The 12,366-nt window shown below is 38.8% G+C and overlaps 1 protein-coding gene across 4 annotated transcripts in view; it reads right to left on the bottom strand.

Annotated features, from left to right (window-relative positions):
• Positions 1–12,366, bottom strand: part of sema4c (sema domain, immunoglobulin domain (Ig), transmembrane domain (TM) and short cytoplasmic domain, (semaphorin) 4C) — a 114,568-nt gene that overhangs the window by 24,276 nt on the left and 77,926 nt on the right. For all 4 annotated transcript variants that reach the window (XM_022212392.2, XM_022212391.2, XM_051950309.1 and 1 more), the window contains 2 exons: positions 8,553–8,707; positions 2,676–2,738 (listed from right to left, as the gene is read on the bottom strand). In XM_022212392.2, coding sequence (XP_022068084.1) covers positions 2,676–2,738; positions 8,553–8,707 — 218 coding nt within the window. The remainder of the gene's footprint in view (positions 1–2,675; positions 2,739–8,552; positions 8,708–12,366) is intronic.

The following is a 12,366-nucleotide window of genomic DNA, read 5'->3' as shown; positions in this document are numbered from 1 at the left end:
GTCATTAAATTTACAAAGGGGCATTGTAAACACCATATGCTTATTTTAGCATGGCAAGTAAATTTCTGTTTCTGTGCTGCATGTAATCACTGCCAGATACTTTTTTACTGGACCAAAGTAAACATGCGGAGTCAATTAGAATAGGCTAGAGGTTTTGTACACATATCCTTATCACAGTCCATCATACTACATTTGAAGAATAACACAGAAAAAGGTATCAATTTTCATAAAGTTTGAATATGTATGAACTTTTAATGACTATTTAAAATCACCAGAGCCTTGTTAAAGCTCTAGTTACATATAATTTCTCAACATGTATTATTTTTACCTCATTTGGAGACAGTTTGAATTTAAATAGTGCTGCTACTGCATTCCCATGAACTATTTCCCCCCTGTTTAAAAACCACATCTAAAGTTCCTGTTGTGCAACGAGTGAAGTTTTAGGTCTATTTCTAAGACCTCTGTGTGTTTCTATAAAATATTAAACAAGACTTCTTGCAAATGTACATTATGCAGGCGAGGCAGGCAGAAACTCTTGCTGACAGTAAAATGTGGAGCTGCCTGGCGCCAATTCACTTTCTGTGTTTACAAATGTACCATTACGGATGAACTGGAGGATGCTGAATTACAAAGAGTTACTCCTCTGTTAAATTCCATCATAAAATATTTGGAAAAAGTGGGGCACCCTTATGACATTTGTTACATTTTTTATGTGATTGCATCTTTGACTGTGCTACATCATTTGTAGATCATTGCAAATGCACGAATGCACAAATGCATATATTAAAGAAATAGCTTCTTGCAGAGTCATTTGTTATAGCTACAGGCAACAACTCGTAGCTTAACTTAATATGAAGACTGGAAACTGGGGGAAGCAGCTTGTCTGATATCTCCTCTAGAGCTAATTAACAATAATATGCTGTTTAATCTATACAAAAAAAATAAACAAGTAAAAATGCAAAGCTTTAGAAGGTTTATGTTCTGAATTATTCACAGTGACTAAACGTGGCTCCAAAGTAAACACAAACTCATTTTTACACTTTAGTGGACAGTACCAGGTCAGCTGTTTCCACACACTAACCAGCGAGAGTTTAACACAGCACTTGTCCAAAAACATTGCTTTTATTTTGCTCTATAATTGCACGTCCATTACAAATTGAAATACCACTACACAATGCTACGAAAATACAATTTTTCTGCAGTGAGAAAGAGTTTGTGACAGGCCAACAGGACTTACCGATAATGACTGCACAATACTGAACATTACTGAATGCAATGATCAACAGGATCTGAGGTTTACTTTGTTGTTTCCAGCTGTTTGTATGAGTATTTGCTCAGAGTTTCTTTTTAAATACCTGCAGCATCAGACAGCAGCAGGATCCATCTACAAAGTGAGAGAGTTCAAAACCATGGACACTACTTAATTACGCTACTTAAATTTATAAATTATCCTTGACATGGAGACAAGACTGGTCAGGGTGTAACAGTGCATAACACTGTGTACTTTTCTTTATTTCAGACAGCTGAGCTGTCATCAGTGTCCTTTTTTACTGTAAAATTTGGTGTATTTTTTATATTGTCAGACTTTGTGGGTGAACTTTTTCCCATTTTCCATCCAGTTTACAGAATAAACTAAAGTGAAAGTCATCTTACTGATTTTTCTTTTGTTTTGTCTTTATTTTGAATATTTGGTGTTGGGATAACCTCGATATCTATAATTGCATCAATATACATTTTAAAGTAACCATCCAATCTCTGGTCTTGGTCTTCTCTTCTGTCAGTAAAAAAGTGAAAACTCTTTGCTCCCCAGATTCCTTTCAGTCATATTTATACTGTAGTTGAATACTATGATGCATAAACTGTGTGTAAATCAACCCTACAGCTACAACTAATTTCCTTAACAATAATGTGAAACTACACCTCCCTTGTACTGTGATACAAGACATTCGTAGTATCTTTAATATAATGTACTACACTGCCATTGAAAAGTTTGGGGTCACCCAGCCAATTTCATGTTTTCATGAAAACTCACACTTCTATTCATGTGCTAACATAATTGCACAAGACAATGTAGCATTAGAACAGAGGAGTGATGGCTGCTGGGAATGGACTTCTGTACCTCTACTTAGATATTCTATTAAAAATCAGCCATTTCCAGCTACAATAGTCATTTATCACATTAGCAATGTCTAGACTGGATCTCTTACACATTTAATGTTATCGTCACAGAAAAGACTGCTTTTCTTTACAAAATAAGAACATTTCTAAGTGATCCCAAACTTTTGAACAGTAGTGTATGTCTACAGAAATATTCTATTATACTGTACTTTATTACAACCAAGCTGTTCATCAAATTCCATCTTTTTTTAGAGCAATCTTCAAAATATCTTGTGTTGCTTAGGGCAAAATCACATTCTGAATCGAACCACCTTAAAAGTTGCTGATTCTAACCCTGCTTGGAAGACGCACTTCACTGTGTGCTAATGTAATGACTGGAAGGTTTCCAGTTTGAAACATCAGACTGACTTGACAAACTGTAATCGAGTGAGTAGTGAAGTGAGCAATATTCTTATGCTCTTAGAAATGATTGTCTGAGAAACTACTACCATGCTGCCCTTGAGTGAGGCAGGTCACCCCAGCAACCGTCACACTCTTTCAGCTGAGATCCCCGTTACCTGGTTATTCTTTCCTTTGGCAACACACTCCCTCTTCTTATCCTGCGGAGCCGGCCAGTCGATCTGGAGAAGAAACAGAGACAGATGTGATGTCCTGCACCGACAGCTGTTGTCTGCCTGTTGCCCATTAGTAATATATCTGTATAACATGCTGTATATATATATTCCAAACTGCAAATAGAAAATGACATCACCTCATTTATCTCCAATAAATTGCACCCTGGAACATACAGCAAAACGATCTCACACTTTCCTTGCACTATTTTGCTCAACTCAGCCAAGAGACTCTGCACTCTTGACCGCTAGCTGTGGTAACTATAGCAACAACCACACACTTACAGAAGCTGTACATTTATAAATACAAATACAGTTTCACACTGAAAATGTAAAAACAGATGACCTATAACAGCTCTAATGAGAGTGGATGCACATGCTTTCATCCACCAAACAGGTACAAATAGGTTTTAGAAACATAAGTTACACCGGCTCACCCTGAACTAAACATAAAGTTCAGTCAGATTAACTTGTGAATAGAAAAAGCACCGCAGCAGAGATGGGTTCACTCCCTGGCAGTGGTGCTTCTACATTGGCCTCATCAAACAAAGTCTGTGAGAGAAACTGTGAGGTCTTCACTGCAGAAAAATTCTCTGATGATTACACCATTGTTTAACGGATCAAAGGCAAACTGAGAGGAGTGTACTGTAACGCACTCGTAGAACCCCAGCTACATGCTTTCATTCTTGAAAAGGTACAATTCTGCTGAAACGTGTAAAAGGAAAGGCAATGAAAAAGAGAAGTGCACATTCTTTTTGCACTCTATATACTCTCACACTTTGCTTAACCAATGACCTTTGGTATTTGGTGTTATTTACAGTAGCAGCTTTTAAAAAAAAAAAAAGACTCTGTCACACATGGCTGAACTTTGCTCTGTGGTCAGAGGTCCAAACTATGAACTGTATTTACTAAGACGTTTCCACATCATTAGGAATAATTATACTGGTCATTACAGCCAGAGAGCAGCAGCAAAATTCAAAATTAACTTGACTGGATTTAAACCAAAAGCAATCAAACAATGGGCTTATTGCCATGTAATGTACTGGTAGATAGACTGCAGTATAAAATCTAAGCAGACATTATATAGTACAACAATAGTAGCTTTAAATGGCATTGAACAGAAATAATGGTGCACCTGGCTGGTTGCCAAAATGACACATATACACATTCATTCAATACGTACTACTCACGGTCTGCTTCTTTCACATCTACAGATCTATATCCACCAAACAAGCATCAGAAGCTGCTGTCTTCACTCTCAGGACTTATCTGTTCCCAGAGCTCGTATTGAACTGGCAAAAAGGCTGTTTAAGAAGCTGCTCCCTTTGCCTGGAATTAGTTCCAAAATTGGTTGAATCTTAAAGAGCTGAGCTCACGAAATGAATTCTGAGAAACTTTATGTGACTTGGAGGCAGATGTGTTTGGACGTACATGTTTGGACTGACTCCCATTGCCCTGCATGATCATCGATGTTATGTATTAAAATGTTTAATGTCTATAAAGTGTTAATGTCTGCTGACCAGGATCCTCTTCTAAATACGACTTTGAATCTCATTGAGCCTTTTTCTTGGTACACAGAAAATAAAATAAATACAATGAACATACAAGATCAGTCACAGGACGAGGATGCACCATCTCTCTCACCACCACCATCCACTGAATATTTCATTTCCAGAGTTCCTGTGTTCACTGGAGATGTGATGGAGCTATCGTACTACAGAGTTAATAACTGAATTAATCATTAGGATCAGTGGCTGTGAAATATCACCTGTAGGATCTGTGGTTTCAACTAATGCACTTTATGGTGAAAAGAAAGAGCATCTAAAAGTAAGAAGAGCTGTATATTGTTGCTTCCAATGTGCTCCTGAAAGGTTCTTATTAGTCACCCCAAGAAATTCACTCTTCATTTGCTCCACACATATCAGGTATTCTACTAAATATAATGTCAGGCAGGGCTAGTATCAGTCAACATGTAGAGCAGCTCTCACTGTAGATAACTAATGGGCTATAAAGACACATCTGCCAAAATAAATGTCCTCTACATCACATTAATGCACTGCACTAATAATAAGTAACAGCTCTTAGGGAAATTTTTCAACTCTCTTCACATTAGTGTCTTTAGATACATCTTAGAGTCTTTGTGTGACAAATAGGCGTCATGAAAGTAAGTGCAGTTAAAGTGAATACGCAGCAGAAACATTTATTTTGGGACGGATCCCAGCGCTATTACACGGCCACTTGATTTCAGTATTTTGTACGACACGTGCAAATCTCTGATGTTTTATCTGCAACTACGTCAGCACAAATTACACAGCCCACGCTTCGCCCATTAGAAAATGTATTAAAAAAAGAACACTGGTAACTCAGAGAGCTGGCTGAACTTTGATACGGCATGTGAGTCAAATTTAATACCATTTGAAGCCGCAGTGTGATTAGCTACTCAAATTAAGACAAAAGGAACGATTCTACTCAGTGCGGTGGGCTCTTTTTAAAACGCTGAAACACGGTGAGCCGCTGCATGAATGGTGCGAATTTATAAATGAAAATTTCTAAATGAAATAATGAAAAGCAATCCGCCGTCGTCATGGGGAACGAACGCGACTAAATAATGAAGAAGAAAGCACTTCAAACACAAACGGGAACTGCGTGTTTCCACAAAGTCTAAATCTGGAGATAGAGAGAAAAAAAAAATCCTTAGAAAATATCCAGGGGAAAAAGGCAGAGAAAAGTAATGAAGAAAGACAGCAAGTAAGACAGCAGCACGGAAATAAAAGGGAAGCAGTTAAAGGAAGGAAAGGGGGGAGGAGGGGGGAGAGAGTGACGGGCAGATGGTGACAGAGGGGGTGGACTATTCCCTCGTCCTTGCTCAGTCATTTTTCTGTGTTGGCTGCTTTCCTCTACATTGCACGCTGGGGGCTGACAACAGGTGGTCTTATCATTACTGTAAGACTCATAACCCTCACTCAAACAGCCAGTGGCGGAGCTGTGTGTGACAGTGTGTATGTGTATGTGTGTGTGTGTGTGTGTGTGTGTGTGTGTGTGTGCGCGCGCGCATCTAATAACTGCTCATTACAGCAGTAAATCAGATAGCAATCCCCAAACCGCTGCGGGCTGCTCGCTACACCTCCATCGCATTGCTGTAATTGTATTGATTGCAATATGGACCAATTATTGAGAGAGCAAAGCAAAACCAGACTGAGTCTCTGAGGGTTTAAGCATCTCTGTACGAGTAAGTCAAGTCAAGGGTATTTATTGAACACTTTTAAGAAACAGGTTTGCCCCAGAGTGTTTCACAGAAAAGCGGGGTACACAAATTAAATGAGGACAATAGGAAAAAACATGATTGAATAAGTGCATCATAAACTCCGAGAAACAGAGCCAAAGCCAAGTGTGCGTGTTGTGAGTACTCCCACACATTCACAGTGGATATGTTTGTGCTGATAGAAGTGAAACGTTGGAGCCAATAGCTGCACACATTATGATCTTAATATCTGGCAGCTTACTTGCACTATTACATATTACATTACTGTTGGAGGATTTTCACTGCAGATAATGGAAATACTTTCCAAATCATGTAATAACTCGACAAAAAAACAGAAAATATCCGTCAAAAAATACAGAAAAGCTGAAATAATATAAACATCTATAAAGATACAATTGTGATTAACATGGATTAAGTTGCAGTCTGAAGATGTCCTTGTTTTTGAGGCAAGTTGGGAGATTTTTATGGCTTAACTTCAGACAGATTACATTTTGAAGCCAAACTAATCCATGAATTATTTGTTCTTTTCATATTCAATTGAGAATTCAAACTCTGAGAGGTAACATTTTGGCATTCGTTTATGACGAAAAAATGACTGAATCAGCAATATTAATGTTTTTTTCCCCTAATGGCATTTCAGTTTTAAGATTTATTCAGTATCGAAGGAATCCAGAGAGGGTTTCCAGTTGCAACCATTTTTACACAGCAAAACAAACCCATTATTAATAGCATAGACTGCTTGTAAACGGCGGACAGAACCTCTGGGTCTGAAAAATGAAGCCAACATAAAGTGGCCTAAAGCTACATTCTTTCTCATAGTCCTCTGGTTGCAAAAAGATGCTAGATTGAATAGAAGTCCATAAGAAAATGACTCAACTTCTCACTTGATCTGCTACCTCAGCTAACATTTTCCTACTAACTTTAGACTCAATCATTAGCGCCAAGTCCATTTCAATGCATCACGATGTTCATTTTGTAAGTTATGGTAACATTTAGAGAAAAATAAATGATTAAACAGGTTATGTTGTGAGGTAGGCTGGCGTAATGGTTAGCCTTTATGTCTTGCAGCTAGAAGATTTCTGGTTTGCATTCTTGGGATCTTTCTGCATGGAGTTTGCATGTTCTCTCTGTGCATGTGAGGGTTTTCTCTGGGTACTCTGCTCCCTCCCACAGTCCAAAAACATGCTGAGGTTAATTGGTGATTCTAAATTGGCAGTAGGTGTGAATGTGAGTGTGATTGTTTGTCTTTGTGTAGCCCTTCGGTAGACTGGCGACCTGTCCAGTGTGTCTCCTGCCTTCACCCTAAGTTGGGTAATGAGAATTAAATGGTGTTTAGACAAAGGATGGATGTTCTAAGGTGGGGCTACCTTCTGACTGATAAGCTGTTACTGTATGGGAACACATAACATAAACTGTGGGAACAAGAGCTAATGTGTTTCAGCTGGCAAGCTAACAGTAGCTGGCTACCGTGATCATATCTACATTACATAACTCATATTTAGGTCTTTTTGTGTTCATTAACATCTGCAAATAAAACAAGTCAGTTTCTTTCCACACTCACTTATAATCATTAACATTCATCGTAGTATTCGACCTAAACAACAACGTTTGATGTTTTGTCTGTTTATGCATTCCATATGGTTCACTTTAGGTTGAGTTCAGTAAATGGTTTGCGGTTTTCCCTGTGAAAAAATATATCTATTTGGCCAAAAAACGACATACGGATCAAGACAAAAGCAATCCTGTGTCTGCTTTGGAAATGTTACTGCACTGGAGGCACAGTTACTCTTAGATAACAGCAGTAATTGACACATTTTATTACATTATGATCCCTTAAAGGAGGACACTTAATTAATTTTGAGAAGACATCAATTTGCACAACAAATTGCACAGTATTGGTGTGTACAAGAACTGCAGAGTTAGGGACAGAAACACAGACAACAAAGATCCAACAACCACCGCGAATTCAACTCTGTTAATGTGCTATTAGGCTCTTTTCACATCTGCCAGAATATTTTTTTGTCTGTGTGTGTGTTCTCAGATGTCCTTGAGTCCAAAAGATGGAAAAAAAATAAGAAGCAATACAAAAAGGTCAGTCAGCCAGTTAATAGGCAGCAAAAACGTGAGGCAGAGGCAGAGATGGTGTTTTATGTTTCCTTTTCTTGCTTATCCAAGCCGAACCTCTGTAATATTTAAAGGCTTTCGATAACAATTCTATCACAATTGATATCATAATTGAGTTTTGGGTATTTAAATGAAGTATTTGAAATGTGTGTTTATCTCTGCTGTGCTCATGTAGAGGATGCTTTTTGTTCCTGAACTGTCCATCATGAGGCCTTGTGATATTAAATCTTATGAGTTATCATTCAATTTGTCGCTTTCACAAAAGCCTTTCAGAATGTGTGGGTGTTTGCCGTGACAGTTAGTCAGACAGTAATTATTTTTCTTGAAATCCTTCCTTGTCCAAATTAAACTTTTATATATTTTAATCCCCTTCAGCGATGGAAAAAAGCCTTCAGATGGTGTGTTTGTGTGTGTGTGTGTAGATGTGTGTTTGTTACCTGTGGTCGGAGCTGCCTGCTGATGTCGTTAGGGTCCAGAGCGAACAACGCCTCCCGTGCGCCGATGTACAAAACCCTCTCGTGGTCAGACAGGGTCAGCATGCTGTAGTTGAACACTCCCTGAACGCTGAACCTCGCCATGCTGTCCAACACGTCTAGATGAAGACACACAGATGGATCATTACATTACACTACTGATAACACGGAGCTGTAAACTGTCCTGTCCGTCCTTTCGGCTGGTCTGTGACAGACGACAGAATAAAACCTGAGAAGAACATTTCACACTTTCCTTGTAGAAATGTGATGTCTCATCTCATTCACACCACCGAGCCACACCCTCTCCACTACCTATAGCTTCGTGTCATGCACATAAGACATCTCTCCCGCATCTCTTCATTAAGACTGTGTTGTATTATACAACTTCCAGATGCAGGTCCACAGACTGACTACCTGTGAGAGCTGCTACACTGTCTTAATGGACCTTAGCTGTTACAGATTTCCATCTGCATCCTACCTTCATTAAACCTTTACAGCTGTTCCTGGCTTGGCGGTTTCCAGAAGTTTTCATGTCTTTCAAATCATTGTTTTGGAATTACAGCTTGCAACTGAGCTGCTTTTGTTTGCTCTTAAAGCTCTCATTCGTGTTTTGTTGAGATGAAGGCCAATCAGTGTTAGTAACGAACTGGTGAATATACATCGTTTAAGCAGCTATAGAAGCAGATTTCTCCTTCAACACTTCATGAAGAAAAAAATGGAGGTATGAAGTGTGAATGTTTAACTTACATTTGCCAGGTGCCAAGAAGCACGAGCACAGAGGATTGTTAGGGTTTCTCAGTGTCTACTAAATGTGTAAAACAGTATGTGCTGGCTAACACATTTGCAATATAAGCTTTGTTTAAGTGATAATTTGGCAGTGTTTTGTTTACAGCTATAAGGCAGCATATTGCTGCAACACCAGAAAAGCTGATCAGTATCATGTTAATAGTGAAGAATACATTGTTATAAGATATTTTCACATTCAACATATTCATATACAGTACCATTCAAAAGTTTGGGGTCACTCAGAAATGTCCTGTTTTTTGAAAGAAAATAATTATTTTCAATGAAAGTAACATCAAAAGAATCAGAAATCCAGTGTAGACATTGTTAATGTGGTAAATGACTATTCTAGCTGGAAACAGATGATTTTTAATGGAATATCTCCATAGGGGTACAGAGGAACATTTCCAGCAACCATCACTCCTGTGTTCTAATGCTACATTGTGTTAGCTAATGGTGTTGAAAGGCTCATTGATGATTAGAAAATCCTTGTGAAATTATGTCAGAGCATGAATGAAAGGAATGGAAAACATGACATAGCCTGGGTGACCCCAAATTTTTGAACAGTAGTGTATGTTGTGGTTTAATATATATGGTTATTTATCTTGCTATAAAATGAGCATCTCCTGTTCCGTACATGACAACTTATATTGTTATTCCGTGAACTCTGTGTTTAAATCGAGGAAACAACATGCAGAGAACCAATAAATAGAGGGACATGGCTCATGTACACAATTTCATGAGGTTTTGCTTCATACTTCACGTTACTTTATGCATAAAAGTATGCATAAACAAAGACAGATTTGAAAATGCACGGGGCTGTACAGAAGGAAGAATGAGTCCTACCCTCTGGTGGTATCATGTGTCAGTGATGAGCTGCAGAGCACAGAAGCCTGCAGGGACACATGACTTATCACAGTACCATCCACTGTGCTCAATAACAGCAGGGCGTCACCATGTTCAGCCTCAGCATGAAGTAGAACTGAAAGTACAACTTCCTTAAATTATGTAAATGGTGAACTTTCTTCACTTTATCTCTTCTTGGCATTCTTACAATAGAATGTCTGATCTTAGTTTATAGTTATTAGCTTTAATGTTTTCCACTAATGAAGATGGTGACCTCCCCTCCTGTTCCATTTAACTCCAAGTCAGTTTCCCCCATTCACATATCTGCTATGTACTTAGCCACCACAGTGCATTATAATCCACAATTCATCAATGTCATAACATATCAATGCAAAAAAAGCAGTATTATTCAAAGTTCTCATGCTTACAACTCAACAGGTCCTAATGAGTTTGCTAAATGTACCCATAATATCCTCCATCAAGATCTGCTCTAAATTACTCCTGCAGGATGGAACGCTGAACGTAAATCTTCCCAAGCTCTGTATTTACTTTAAGAACCTTGAGCAAAAGCCAGTCTTCGGGGAAAGTCTGATAAGTCCCAGATCTGCACGTCAGAAGGGAGATAAGGTGATCGTCTATTTAGAAAAGCTGTGCAAATAAACAAGAGGCAAGGATGCTCTCTCTCAGACCAGCCCTGGTTTTGATGAAGGGTGCAGGGCTGTGTACCACCACAGTTATCAATCAGCATTGGTCGCCAGATCTGGAGCTTTTAAAGCAGCAGCCTATTGATGAACACAGATAATAGCTCCATGATATAGGACTCATATAAAGGCTGAGAGAGTGCTCAATCTGCAGATTGTTTCAAACAAACCTTCAGCAGCTTCACTCAGCCAGTGCTTTAATGTGAGCAATAAAGTGACTTTATTATCAAGCCAGATGCCAAGATGTTGGTATTCATGCACTTGTTAAAAAAATCTATTAAGACTGCTAATTCTTAAATTGACAAAATCAATTAATCATGTTTTGGAATACAACTTAAATTGCGTTTTGCTTCAATTTAATGCAGCTTTTAGACCACAGATTGTTAAAAGGCTGGTAAACTCAGCCGTGCTCCATTAAGAGGACTCATTCTATAGGAAAAGGAGCAGCTTAATCCAGGCTATACACAGCACCTATACACAACAACACAGGGATTTAGAGTTGGACCTCGTAGCGTTATTGCAAATGGAAAATGAGATCCAAGTGACAACGTAGGCAGAATACAGAGCAGACAAATGCTTATAAATGCACAGTGATAATGGGTGCAAGTCTGCAGCAGTGATGATCGTTCATTATCTGGCCCACACATACAGATGCAGATCGCATTTTAATACAAGGCTTCAATGAGGCCTTTTACTTTGATTAGGCTATCACTCAGAGTATTAATGGAATATTAGCCTCCTTGTCAACCCAGTTATTGATCCTTTGACATCAAAGAGCTGAATTGGTGCAATTTATCCCAGGACAGTCTAATTTGTTTGCCCATGTTTTGGGGTTGTTTGTCATTTGAGCTGCTCGCAGGCCGACACAAACATTTACAAGAACATTATGAGAAATCACCAAGTGGTCTCTCCACGCTTCCATCTGTGGAAAAAAACTGAGGCTGACTTTTTTCATCAAAATTTTAAAAAGATTCACCCGCTGTTGTGCCATTCTCACACACACACACACACACACACACACACACACACACACACACACACACACACACACACACACACACACACACACACACACACACACACACACACACACACACACACACAACGTTGAAATCCCCTGACTAGCATGCAGACAAACTAGTGGCGCAGAGCAGAGGAGAAAGCAAGACAGAGACAGGAGGAAAGAGAAAAAGGATGGTATTTAGTTTTCATTATCCACACTCTTGTTGCTTGTAGTGTCACCTTGTTCTCCTCCTGCTCCCCTCTCTCACTTTTATCTGAGCTGATAGAATGTGTGCAAAAAGCGAGGCGACGGGAGCCCCGCGCTGCACATAATGCGATCTCATAAACTGAATAAGAATATTTCTTTTTTTTGTTTTCTATGCCATGAATATTTTCACATCTTTTGCTGGGTTGTTTTTTTTTTTCCCCCCTCTCAACTGAAAATA

The sequence above is a fragment of the Acanthochromis polyacanthus genome, chromosome 7 (genome assembly GCF_021347895.1).
Source record: "Acanthochromis polyacanthus isolate Apoly-LR-REF ecotype Palm Island chromosome 7, KAUST_Apoly_ChrSc, whole genome shotgun sequence".
In the NCBI taxonomy this organism is placed as follows: Eukaryota; Metazoa; Chordata; class Actinopteri; family Pomacentridae; genus Acanthochromis; species Acanthochromis polyacanthus.
The sequence above is the reverse complement of the archived record's forward strand: the minus strand, read 5'-3'. Positions and strand labels throughout refer to the sequence as shown.